This window comes from Sphaerulina musiva (assembly GCF_000320565.1).
Source record: "Sphaerulina musiva SO2202 unplaced genomic scaffold SEPMUscaffold_8, whole genome shotgun sequence".
NCBI lineage: Eukaryota > Fungi > Ascomycota > Dothideomycetes > Mycosphaerellales > Mycosphaerellaceae > Sphaerulina > Sphaerulina musiva.
This window is the reverse complement of record NW_016017390.1, coordinates 328,137-341,212: the sequence shown is the minus strand read 5'-3', so window position 1 is coordinate 341,212 and position 13,076 is coordinate 328,137. Positions and strand designations below refer to the sequence as shown.

Sequence of the window (13,076 nt, the reverse complement as noted above, 5' to 3'; positions counted from 1 at the left end):
GGAAACAGGTGGCGCGTGCACTGACAGTTTCCACTCGCACTCGCACTCGCTTGCTGGCCTGCTTGCTTGTCGCTAAGGTTGTTGCTTGTTGCTTGCTGGATGCTCGATGGCGGGCCACTTCCGACGCCGACGTGTTGCGCACTTGCACGTTGCTGCTGCTGCTGCTGCTGCTGTCGAGTAAGGCACCCCGTGGACATGTGCTACTAAGCATTGTCAGAGAACGGAAGCGACTCAGTGCATCCCACATCCCTTACCCGTACTACTCACGCAGCCTTGCATACCGTACTGTAGTTCTACAGACAGACGACAACCACCGACGCCGTTGGCCATTCTCACCACCACCACCACCAATAGCAGCCCATCCATTCCACTCGCCTCGCCTCGACTCGCCTCGCCCCGACCGTCCGACCGGCCGGCCCTTTCACATGACGAACAGCACTGGCGTGGACCTGCTGCCATAGCTCAGCTCTGCTCAACCAGACCACACCCAGACCACACCACGCTCACCCCCGAACCAGCTCTTCAGCTATCCAGCCAGAGCCTGCTATTCTCCATCTCGGCCAGCTGCGGCCGCTGGAGCTGATGCAGCATGGCCGATATGTGTCGCAAGATCTTCTCGTGTTGCGGCGGTACGTGCTCTGCCCTCCCCCGTGACCACCACCACCACCACCACCGCCGCCGCCGCCTGCTGCTCCACGGCAACGACTGATCTAAGCGCGCACCATCTAGGCCGATCGAAAGTCGACTACGACAACGTTCTCGCCGACTCGGAACGAGATGCAGTCGCCGACCTGCTCAGCTACCTCGAGAACGTACGAGATCCCTCTCCCATGCCTCGTGCTGTCCTGCTGCACTTGGTATGCGCGTGCTAATAGACAACGTGAACAGAGAGCTGAGACCGATTTCTTCACGGGCGAACCTCTCAAAGCCCTCTCCACCCTCGTCTACAGCCAAAACATCGACCTGCAGCGGAGTGCCAGTTTGACGTTTGCCGAAATCACTGAAAGAGGCATGTCACAATGGAGAGAGGGCGGGCGGACGGACGGACGGAGGAGAAGAGGATAATGCGCTGACTTGATATACTCCTGCAGATGTGCGGCCCGTGGACAGATCGACTCTCGAGCCCATTCTCTTCCTCCTCGAAAGCCCTGACATCGAGGTGCAACGCGCCGCCTCGGCTGCACTGGGTAACTTGGCTGTAGATGGTGCGCTCCGTCCCACCCACCATATCGCAAGAGCAGAACACACGAGCGATGCTGACTCCAGCTACCAGGCCAGAACAAGACGTTGATCGTCTCGCTAGGTGGCCTGACCCCACTGATACGACAGATGAACAGTCCCAATGTGGAAGTGCAATGCAATGCAGTCGGCTGCATAACAAACCTGGCTACACATGAGGAGAACAAGGCGCGCATAGCGCGGTCTGGTGCCCTCGCACCCCTCACACGGCTGGCAAAGAGCAAAGACATGCGCGTGCAACGCAATGCGACAGGCGCTCTGCTCAACATGACCCATTCCGACGACAATCGACAACAGCTGGTTTCGGCAGGTGCGATCCCCGTCCTCGTCAGCTTGCTGAGCAGCACGGATACCGATGTCCAGTACTACTGCACCACAGCGCTCAGCAACATCGCCGTGGACAGCACCAACCGCAAACGACTTGCGCAGACTGAGACGAAACTGGTGCAGAGCTTGGTGCATCTGATGAAAGGTCAGGCGCCAAAAGTACAGTGTCAGGCAGCGCTTGCTCTCAGGAATCTGGCCAGTGATGAAAAGTATCAATTGGAGATCGTACGAGCCGGGGGACTACCACCATTACTTGGATTGCTACAAAGCAGTTATCTACCCTTGATTCTATCAGCAGTGGCATGCATACGAAACATCAGCATTCACCCCATGAATGAATCGCCCATCATCGACGCCGGCTTCCTGAAGCCACTGGTCGACCTACTTGGCTCCACTGACAACGAAGAGATTCAATGCCATGCCATCTCCACATTACGGAATCTGGCAGCCTCTTCGGATCGTAACAAGCAACTCGTACTACAGGCTGGCGCTGTGCAGAAATGCAAAGAGCTGGTCCTGGAGGTACCCTTGAGCGTGCAATCTGAGATGACTGCTGCGATTGCCGTGCTGGCACTTTCCGATGATTTGAAGCCGCAGCTCTTGGATCTTGGGGTGTTTGACGTGCTCATTCCGCTGACAGAGAGCGAGAGTATCGAGGTTCAAGGGAACAGCGCAGCCGCTTTAGGCAACCTGAGCAGCAAAGGTGGGTTCTGACATTCTTTGCTCGATGAGATGTACACTGACATGATGTAGTGGGTGACTACTCTTTATTCCTCTCCTCGTGGAAAGAGCCGCAGGGTGGCATTCACGGCTACCTGAACCGATTCCTGGCGTCCGGCGACCCCACCTTCCAGCACATTGCTATTTGGACCCTGCTCCAACTACTGGAATCTGGTGATCAAAAGCTGACCGACGTGATTGCGAAATCGGAGGATGTCATGAGCATGGTTCGCGAGATTAGTGAAAAGCAAGTCGAATCTGAAGACGAAGGTGAAGGTAGCGAAGATGGCGAGGGCGAAGTGGTGGCACTCGCGCGACGATGTCTCGAAATCAGCAATGGCGATGTTGTACCCGGCAGCAAAACCGACAGTCAACCATCATCTTATAATGCGTGACCGGACAGGAGCATTTCGATGATATCGTGGGCGTCGGAGGGCTCTATCGTGGCCGGATCCGGCTGTTGAGTGTGCATTTCAGTGTATTGTGTTGTTTGAGCCAGCAAGCGAGCGAGTCAGAAGTGGTGTTGTTTTGAATATCGCACTACCAGCATCAGGTGGCGGCGTTGGTTTGTTTGCAACATGATGGCAGCATGTGCGCTGCCCTGTATCTCTGGAGTGGTGGTACGGTTTGTTAAGACAGACATGAACACGGAATAGGTGCGTAATATCGGATGGATGGGGTCTTGGATGGGGACCTCTCACATCATGCACGTGGGAATGGGAAGAGATGATCCTCTCTTGCTATGCTTTCTTAGCATTTTGCATATCTAGCATGGACTAGAATTCAAACATGGTTGATGTATGCAAGTGTCTCTCTCTCAGTCGACTACTGCTCGGTGAGTCTATCTTCCCGACTGCACTCCAGTTCGAATCTGATATTGGATGGCGGCATGTGCTGTCCATGAAGCTTGGTATATATATATACATCGAGGTACGTACATTTCGACCTTCAAATTCGTCCTTGTAACAGCACTATTACAGCCCCCTATTACGATAATGGCAACTCCTATTGAGACATGGATCGAGCATATCTGATTTTCTTTGTACCTGATTCTTGCTCTTTCTTCTTTTGGGGGTGGGAGTGAATCCGTTCGGCTCTTTTTTTTTGTTTATTTGTTTGTTGGTTGGTTTCTTCTTCCATAGATACCTACATACTCACTCTTACGCTTTCGCCGAGATACACCTTTTTTTAATGAGTGTAACACGATTGTGAAGTTTGCTTTACTCTTATCTTTTTTGGGGGTGGTTATAGGTATTTTCATGTTCGATTTTTGTTGATGAACTTGATTCATCGTCTATTGAACGGACGGACGAAACGAAACGGAACGAATCGAGCGAATAGATGTAAAATCATGGGTTCATCACAAAGTAAGTCCTGGTATCGAGGATGGAACCACTACAGCAACAACAGCAATATCTATACCGATAAAGCCCACCACCACCAACAACAACAACGTCGCGGCAAGAATTTCGACCTCCGCGATCTCATCCTCGTCGCCTGTGGAACCTTTTTCGGAACCCTCGCATTTCTCCTCCTTCTCTCCATGATTTATTATCATTCTTCTTCTCCCCTCTCACCTCTTCGAAAAAAAGATTTCCTCCCCAATCTCCCTTTCAACACGATCAAAATCTGGAATCAACAAGATCAGTACGTCACAGACGAGAATTGGATGCAACATTGGGATGCATTATTAGGCCACGATATTGGATTTGTGCAAGTTTCGCATCCGGCACAATTTGGATTGCGAGGCGGGTATCCGCTGCGTGGGAGTGTGGTTTTGGATGAGAGGGGGAAGAGGGTTGAGAGGCAGCCGGGAGAGGAGGCTGAGGCGTATTGTTTGTCGGTGATGCATCAGATTCATTGTTTGGTGAGTTTTCTACGTTACCTACCTTACATTACCTTCACGTTATATGTTAACCTTGCCTTCACTACTGGTATCTTGTTTTTTTTTTCGCACTCACTGACGTCTGTTGTTTATTAACTGATGTTTGTAGATCATGTTGAAACAATCCTTCTCCTCTTCGACTCCAGTCAATCTCACTTCCAAAGAAGGCAAACATCTCAATCACTGCTTCGACTATCTTCGACAAGCCGTCATGTGTTCGGCGGACATGTCGTTGGAGAAAGCTCGAATTGACGAACAGGGGAAAATTGAACTGGCCGTGGATGGATGGGGAGTGGAGCATAAATGTCGGAGTTGGGATGCGGTCGAGACGTTTGCTACCAAGCATGGATTCCGAACGGGAGTGGGAGGGTGGAAGCTGGAAGGGCAGGCTTTGGATTGATGTTCGTCGATGAGATGGTCGTATATGTGGAATTGATGAATTAAAAGAGGCGCTCAGGTCGAGAGTGAAGTCTCATTGTCTTCTTGGGCGGCGGATAAAAAATTCACATCGCGGAGCTCCGTTTGGAGATTGGCGCTTGAATCTGAATGAAGAGTCAATTGCACCGAGAATATGGTACTTTGTCCTCAATGACATGTGAGGAAAGGAAACTCTTTGGTCGAAGCGAAAGTCTCCCAGGCTCAAGTCATATCATTCATCCGTCCTCCAGATCGTGCGTAATTCGTTGTCGTTCCAACCTCATGCCGTATCCATCCTGCTGCCGTCTTGCTATAGGTGCGGCTTGGAATGATGATATCACATCGGATTGCTTGTGTATGTAGTCTTCGATAGCAGCACGCGGGGAGAATGACTTTGCCACAAATTCAATAAATCTGTGAGAATTAGACGATTGTTTTTGTATTTAGTCTGGCCAACTTGGTCGAGTCAGAAAGACCGATTGTAGCGCTGAAAGGACGTGTAGAGGGTCACTTCAAACTTGTAATACCAACCAATTTAAAAGGAGTAGTGAGGCCATGCCCTTGGATCAACCCAAGCTTCATCTTGACTCCAAACTCGTGGCACCGTCCGTCGTATCGTTAAGTTTATGTACAACCTCCATACTCTCAGATTCAGCATGCAGCACGCCTCGGATGTTGGTATGGAAATAAACCACCCGCTATCAAAATTGGTTCCACCAATCCATTAATCGGTGTAGCAGGGGTTCCAGCTTATCCCAGGCTTGATGAGAAGACAGATAATGGCGTCGACCAGCCCGGCTCACTCGTCTTTTCAGCCTTAGCGTTCCGCTTGTGGCGATCACAAGGAGGGTTGGAAGGCTTAAGTTCCAACCATAGCAGAACCAGTATATGTGTCTTTGCTGGTTGCAATTCTGGTGCACGTAAGGGTTCGATTGATTGGTTCGTCTCGAGCTGGCTTTGATAGGTGATGGGTGGGGGGAGGAGGTTTGAAGTGAGTAGAAGGTCACCACTCGTGCTTCCAGCTCTCATATAACATAAAAAGCTCTAATGCTGTAGGCCATCCGAGCCTCATATCGGAGCATACTGTGTCCGTTCTTCTGGCTCATCTTCCTCTGGCTCATCTTCCTCTCCTAACAGCTTCACCTGCGACGCTCGTCTCAAATTCATAGAGTTCTCTAGCCCACAAGCCGTCAACACTGACCATCTCAACTCATCCACCCCAATTCTCTTCGTCTTGCTACTGACATCCAAACTCTTCTCCGAGCTACAGCACATCAAATCTCCCATCTTCCCCCTTACACCCACCTCCGCACACGCCTTGTCCAATTTCTCTCTAACCTCCTTTCGAATCCCCTTCAACTTGACCAACCCATTATGTATCTTCAACGCACTGGGAAACTTGGCATCGGGAAACAACAATTTATCCACTTTGGACAAAACCACCTGATGCGGAATACCCTGCTTCCTCAAATGCACCAACAACTGCACATCTGTCCTCTTCAGCCCATGCTGCGTATCAACCAGAACATAAGTCCTTCTCAACTGTTTCCTCCCTTCCAAATACTTCATGATCTCCCCTCCCCACTCCTCTCTCGACCCAGATCCATAACCGGGCATATCAACCACCACTAACCCACCTCTTCCCCATCTTTTCCAGATTTCGCCTTTGGTGCTAATTTCCTGCCCTGTCCCATCCCTCGCCGGCTTTTTCGCTTGTTCTCCCACGAGTCCTTCGCCTCCCACGCCGAACCCATTGATGGTACGGGTTTTACCTGGTTTGCGAGATACGCGGGCGATGTCGCTGCGAGGACGCCCGAAGATGGCGTTAAGGAAGCTGGACTTTCCTACGTTGGAACGGCCGAGGAAGGCGACTTCGGGGTAGGGCGATGGGGGGAGTTGGCGGAAATGAGCGGCGGTAAAGAGGAGTGGGGGTTGGTGTTTGGTGAAGAACGAGCGCGCTTTGGGGAGGTCGGATGAGGGTGAGGGGGGCAGGGAAACGGTGTAGTCATTCAGAGTCGAGGGGGATAGTTTGAGGAGGAGTGGGCCAGCTGAATCGGCGCTGACTGATGTAGATGGGGTCGCTGTTGCTGTTGTAGTGGAGACATGGCGAATGAGATTCTGCTTGATGGCGGAGTTGCTCAGGAGGGAGCGCCGAAGAGGTGGTGGGAGGTGTACAAACTCCATTGGAAGTGTAACCAAATGAAAGTTGTGGAGAAACATTCACTTCACGCATAGTCGTCCCGTACCGATCCCGAACTTGCCGCACACTCCCCCGAGAATGATGATTAGATGTGGACATCGACGACAACGAATTGAACCTCATCGGGATTCCAATTGCAAAGCTACATATATCACGTCTCAGGAAACAAAAGGAAATCATATACCATCGACATGGTGAAAATTTGCGATTTCCATCCTCAGAACTTCTCCAGAACTTCACCACACACCATTCTACTCCACCTCTATCAAGTATCATCTCGAAAATAGTTTGATCGAGTTCAAAAGAGCTTCTTCAGGTAATTACGTCAATTCTCCTCGTGCTTGAAGAGCTTGATATCAGCCTGATCACATCCAGCGACAATACATGGATACTAGCCGTTGGCATGAGTCTCAATGTGACGTTGCAGTCCAGCCTTGCGGGCAAACAGATGTGGCGACATGTAGATGCTCTATTACAATACGTAAGCCACTCCACGACCTGGTGGGATTTGCAGATGGAGGAGTCGCGTCGCAATTGGATCGCAGTGGTAGCTGCTTGCATTGTTGCCTGAAATCCTGCGGAGGGCGATGCATGGCTGTAGGATGACAATGAAGCATGCAGGTTTCATAAGGTCGTTCAGCAGCGCTGGTCTGTGCGAAAGGTGGGAAAGGTGCGAAAAGAGAAGCGAAAGAGAAGCAAAGGAGAATCGGGGCAGGCCAGGAGCCTTATATATACCTACAGGTCTTAGGAGGGCGAGCTTCCTCGAGGAGATACACTCTTTCGAGGTCGCGACCTCGCACGACTCGAAAATCTATACCGCTCGTCAGCTACCTTCGTCCATTCACCTAACTCCTCGACCACATAATCATCCTCGAGGGCTTCGTATTTCTAGCTTAGGCTGTTCTTGGGGGCTTCTTGTAGGCGTCTGCTCCATATCGTGAATTGTGTTGCTCTCAAATTCGACGTTTCTTTTTGTTGGAAATCGTGGTTTCCTCGGTGATTTATCCCACTTGGCCATGTCCCCAAGAGTCGGTATTTTCAGGATGCTGGCTCCTTGTGCCTGCGCATGTTATTCAACGGAGGAGGTGCGAGGCCGTTTGTAGGACAGCAGTGAGTAGGACTATGTCTGCGATCTATCCTCTACTGTCACAAATTGCCTCTTTGTGAGCAAGATTCAATCGCGGACTGCAACATACATGTATCTGATAGATACGGCGGGCGATTGGAACATGAAATCGCCCGACCACAGCTCTCTAGTGCGAAAGAAGGTTGATGGCACAGACAGAATCCCCGGAGTCGGAGATCTAGGAGGTAGAGTGCATTACCTACTAGCAGTAATGGCGTGCTGCCGTGCATGCGGTACAGCTCAGGCGCTAGGAGGTACTCTGTCTCTCTGGGCGAGACCTAGCAGACATGGAGGGGGAGGAGGGGGGACATGGGGAGGAGGCGGCGGCGGCGAAGAGACGATGAGGTGAGGTGAGGTGAGGTCGATTAGGAGCAGAGTGAGATCGTCTTTGTTGACGACGGCGGGCAAAGACGGGCACTGTCACATGTCCATAGCAAAGTGCTGCTTCCCTGCGTCATCAGCATTCCCAGAAAAGTGCGAATTTTCATCCAAGCCTATTGCTGTCGTCCTATTGGCCCGTCTGGAAGCTCGGCGACGTCGGCTCAGGGTTTGCATAGACTATCTTTCGAAAACTTCTCTCGCTACCTGGACACCCACTCCACCGCCCTCCACAGAAGCTCCATCGTTCACGGAACTACCTCGCCTGCCGCCCATTTCACTCGTGGGAAGCTGACCACTACCTCACTACTGAATTCTCCCTTTTACCGTCACCGCCTCCATCAACATCTGACTCCCACCCACAACCATCCTCGTGTGCTGAACGGATCGCGTGAATGTTTGCGCCCAGCATATTCACTTCTCAGGGTATGACACACACACCACAATCGACACTTCGCACATGCAGCTATGCGATGCGAGACGCGGGATGCAAGAGGCTGACAGACATGGCAGACTACATCAGTGACCACTTGTGGAAAGCCTTCAGTGGTTAAGAAGCCCGCACGCTCTTCAGACCACCAACAACCTCCGCCATGGCATCTGCTATCCTGTCCCGATCCTTCAAGCCTGCTGGCCTGCCTAAGACCAGCCTCAGCAAGGCATTCGCCCGGCACAATGCCACTGTAGCACCAGAGACTCGCATTGGTGCTGCCCCTCCACACGCCTTCAAGCGCTCGACCAAGCCATCCTTTGACCGAGCCACCTTCACCATCCGCGATGGCCCCATCTTCCACGGAAAGAGCTTCGGTGCCAAGACAAGCATCAGTGGAGAGGCTGTGTTCACCACATCTTTGGTGGGATATCCCGAGTCGATGACTGATCCGTCCTACCGTGGACAGATTTTGGTCTTCACTCAACCCCTCATTGGCAACTACGGTGTGCCATCCGATGCTCGTGACGAGTACGGACTGCTCAAGTACTTCGAGAGCCCAAACATTCAGGCGTGTGGTATCGTTGTGGCAGATGCTGCACTCAAGTACTCTCACTGGACCGCCGTAGAGAGTCTCTCGGACTGGTGTGCTCGCGAAGGTGTCCCGGCCATCACCGGCGTCGACACCCGTGCTATTGTGACGTACCTGCGAGAGCAAGGTTCTTCGCTCGGCAAGATTTCTGTGGGCGAGGAGTACGACGCGGATGAGGACGAGGCATACGACGACCCGTCGGCTATCAACCTGGTCGCCAAAGTCTCCACCAAGGCACCATTCCACGTACCTTCGCCCAAAGGCAATGCGCACGTTGCTCTCATCGACTGTGGCGTCAAGGAGAACATCATCCGTTCTATTGTGGGCCGCGGTGCCAGCGTGACCTGCCTGCCATGGGACTACCCCATCCACAAGACTGCGCACCACTTTGACGGTGTCTTCATCTCCAACGGACCTGGTGACCCAACCCACTGCCGCCAGACGAGCGACAACCTGAAGAAGCTCATGGATACCAGCAACATCCCCATCATGGGTATCTGTCTCGGACATCAGCTTCTTGCCACTGCCGCAGGTGCCAAGACGATCAAGATGAAGTACGGTAACCGTGCCCACAACATCCCCGCTCTGGACTTGATGACTGGCAAGTGCCACATCACTTCGCAGAACCACGGATACGCGGTTGATCCTACCACTCTGCCCGACGAGTTCAAGGAGTACTTCTCCAACCTCAACGATGGCTCGAACGAGGGCATGATCCACAAGAGCCGACCCATTTTCAGCACCCAATTCCACCCAGAGGCGAAGGGAGGCCCACTCGACAGCAGCTACTTGTTCGATGCCTACCTGAACAGTGTGCAGCAATACAAGGCTCAGAACGACACGCTCAAAGGAGGCAAAGACAACAGACCCAGTCCACTCTTGGTGGACTTGCTTGCCAAGGAGCGTGTTGGCGTGTCGCCAAACGTGTCTCCTCACGCGTCGGCATAGGGGGGTTGACAAGATTGATATGAAGTTAGCGTCGGTTTGTTTGTGACGGGGCAGCTATTGAAAGCTGCAAAGGCGTTGTACTCTTTTTGACCCTCAGATACCATGACACGTGAAACACACGTGATGATGCCATCCCATTCCATTGTTTTTTTGAATTTCATTGACAAAGGCACATTCATTTTCACTCCTGCGTCCTACCTTAGTGCTGTGTGTGAAACGTGTTATAGTACGTGTCCTGAAACCATGGCGTGAAGCGACTGTGCCTGTCGATCACTTATATCGCACGTGATGCGGAGGTCAGTCCAACCACGCCCGCTCCGGTCACGTCATGTCGTCATGGGGCATTCATGGGGCTTCCCGAAGACCAGAATATCACCAAAGAGAGGTGTGGACGGGAGGTTAAGACCATGGGAGACTCAGAGACTGGAACTGGAGAACAGTGAAGGTTTGACGGGAGTGAGGACGGGACGGGAGTGATTCTACTCACACGCGCCTTCGGTTAGCGACAGACAGACGCACGTGCAGTGGACACTGGAGACTGCACTACACTGCACTGCTCTGCTCTGCTCTACTCTGCACAGCCTCACTCACATACACTCCTTCACACACTCACCCACTCTCTCTAACACACACACAATCTCTCCCTCTGACACACACTCACGCACTCACACACAGTTCTCGTTCTTCTCCATCGCCACGCGTCCCGATACCACGAGCACATCAGCCACCGCAGCTCACCGCCGAGACCACAGGCCAGAGACAAGCAGCGCAAGCGCCGCCGAGACTTTCTTGTCGCGAGGCTTGTCTTGTCTTATCTTGTCCACGCGTGTTGCACGGCGCTAGGAGGAGTTACCATCAAAAGGACGAGGCGGAGTGAGGCTTTATTCGCATCGTGCATTGGACGCGCACCTGCACTGCGACGGCAAGACAGAAGTACGATTTGGTGATCGCGAGGAGTGGGGAGGGGAATCAAAGTTGGTTGGACGCGAAGACACCAGAAGAGTCGAGACGAGCAAGCGAGGATACTGCAGGACTGCGCGACTTCAAGGGAGCCACAGGACGAAGTGGGCGCGACCCTAGCTCGATATGGCGATTTGCAACTCCACCCTCCAAGATGCCCGCATCGAGGAGACGCCTCTCAGCATAGGCATAACCTTCCACCAGCTTGGCCTGCTGATATCTGCCATCTTCGGTCTGATATCTGTACTGGTGTCACTATACCTCATATGGCGACACGCGACACATTACCTGGTACCGGGCGAACAAAAACACATTATCCGAATTCTGTTCATGGTTCCCGTCTATTCCATCGTCAGTTTCTTGAGCTATGCCTACTATCGCCATGCAGTGTATTTTGACGTGCTGCGGGATTGCTACGAGGCTTTTGCTATCAGTTCCTTCTTTGCATTGCTTTGTCATTATTGTGCTCCCACTCTGCACGACCAGAAGGAGTATTTTCGTCGAGTCGTACCGCAGAACTGGTTTTGGGGCGTGTTTGGTCTGCAAAAGTGTACGGGAGGTGAGGATAAGGGGATTTTGAGGAGGCCGAGAAGCGGACTGACGTGGTTCAACGTGATATGGGTCGGTAAGTCGTGATCACTCGCTCGTACTGGTGGATGCCATTGGCAAGCTGATGGACTCTGATAGGCATCTTTCAATACTGTTTCATCCGGGTCTTCTTCACCATTGTCTCTGTCATCACAGAATCTTTTGACAAGTACTGCGAAGCATCCTTATCGCCCGCATTCGCCCACATTTGGGTCCTGGCATTCGAGGCTCTTTCCGTGACCTTTGCCATGTTCTTCGTGATCCAATTCTACATCCAACTCAAGACGAACATCGCCGAACACAAGCCATTCCTCAAAGTTGTCAGCATCAAACTGGTCATCTTCTTCTCCTTTTGGCAAACCATTGTCATCAGCCTCCTCTCCTCCGCCAAAGTCGGAGTCTTGAAACCCACGGACAAAATGGCATACTCCGACATACAAATTGGCATCCCCAGCGTACTACTCTGCATTGAAATGGCAATCTTCGCCTGCTTGCACATCTTTGCATACCCCTGGAAGCCATATTCACTTAAACACAATGCGCGATTTTCCACCACGCCGACGTACGATGGCGAGATTTCACGATACTCTGGTGGCTTTATGGGCTGGAAAGCTATTCTCGATGCTTTCAATCCTTGGGACATTGTTACCGCTAGTGCCCGAGGATTTAGATGGCTGTTTGTGGGCTCGAGAAAAAGACACAACGATCCCAGTTATTACATGCCAGCCAACAAGCTTGGCGAATCTGTTGAATATAATTCTGCATCGTCCGGGCCTGTTTTCGCTGGTACAGGCGAAGCTGCAACTGAACTCTACCTTCCCGGGAATAATCGTCACAACAATCACGAGAGATTATACGGCCAATCAGGACAAACAATGACACATGAAGAGAACGATAGCACCGGACTCCTCGGAGGTGCTCAAGCACCCGCAAGGACACATGCTGCTTACCCCTCGGAGCCTACGGGTCTGGATTTCAAGCCTTCGTCGATATGGCAAGATGAGGATACGGGCTATCATCCTGTAGTGGGCTCCACATATCCTCATCAGAATCATCCTCCTCCTTCTCATGGGGGTGGTATCTCTACTCAAGAGCAGAGTGTACACCCGGCATATCGAGGCCAAAGTCCACAGCCACCTTCATCACAACATGACTATGACCACCAACAGGAAGGTGAGAGGTGGAATTCGTATGATGGCGGATCGTATAGATAATGCAGATAGCAAAGATGAAAAGATACGTAATGACGATGATGTATCACGATGT

The 13,076-nt window shown here is 51.9% G+C and overlaps 5 protein-coding genes across 5 annotated transcripts; 4 read left to right on the top strand and 1 right to left on the bottom strand.

Annotated features, from left to right (window-relative positions):
• The first annotated feature begins 438 nt into the window (after positions 1-438).
• On the top strand, positions 439-3,121 carry SEPMUDRAFT_150537 (vacuolar protein 8). The gene is made up of 6 exons (XM_016906245.1): positions 439-629; positions 730-812; positions 889-1,009; positions 1,092-1,205; positions 1,274-2,269; positions 2,320-3,121. Exons 1-6 carry the CDS (start codon positions 590-592, stop codon positions 2,679-2,681), a joined length of 1,716 nt encoding a protein of 571 aa, XP_016758544.1. The 5' UTR covers positions 439-589; the 3' UTR covers positions 2,682-3,121.
• A 516-nt stretch (positions 3,122-3,637) lies between these two features.
• SEPMUDRAFT_109735 (uncharacterized protein) lies at positions 3,638-4,571 on the top strand (the record flags this gene model as incomplete). Its single annotated transcript, XM_016900803.1, has 3 exons — positions 3,638-3,653; positions 3,717-4,153; positions 4,281-4,571. The coding sequence occupies 3 exons, from the start codon at positions 3,638-3,640 to the stop codon at positions 4,569-4,571; spliced, it is 744 nt and encodes a 247-aa protein (XP_016758543.1).
• A 1,172-nt stretch (positions 4,572-5,743) lies between these two features.
• SEPMUDRAFT_14388 (MMR_HSR1-domain-containing protein) lies at positions 5,744-6,532 on the bottom strand (the record flags this gene model as incomplete). Its single annotated transcript, XM_016903054.1, has 2 exons — positions 5,744-6,268; positions 6,332-6,532. Coding segments are annotated over 2 exons (726 nt in total), but the record flags the coding sequence as incomplete, so codon positions are not given.
• A 1,989-nt stretch (positions 6,533-8,521) lies between these two features.
• On the top strand, positions 8,522-10,435 carry SEPMUDRAFT_150536 (small subunit of carbamoyl phosphate synthase). Its single transcript, XM_016906244.1, has 2 exons — positions 8,522-8,718; positions 8,806-10,435. The coding sequence occupies exon 2, from the start codon at positions 8,886-8,888 to the stop codon at positions 10,260-10,262; it is 1,377 nt and encodes a 458-aa protein (XP_016758541.1). The 5' UTR covers positions 8,522-8,718; positions 8,806-8,885; the 3' UTR covers positions 10,263-10,435.
• Positions 10,436-10,696: 261 nt separating this feature from the next.
• On the top strand, positions 10,697-13,044 carry SEPMUDRAFT_150535 (DUF300-domain-containing protein). Its single transcript, XM_016906243.1, has 2 exons — positions 10,697-11,847; positions 11,910-13,044. The coding sequence occupies exons 1-2, from the start codon at positions 11,349-11,351 to the stop codon at positions 13,022-13,024; spliced, it is 1,614 nt and encodes a 537-aa protein (XP_016758540.1). The 5' UTR covers positions 10,697-11,348; the 3' UTR covers positions 13,025-13,044.
• Positions 13,045-13,076: the final 32 nt, after the last annotated feature.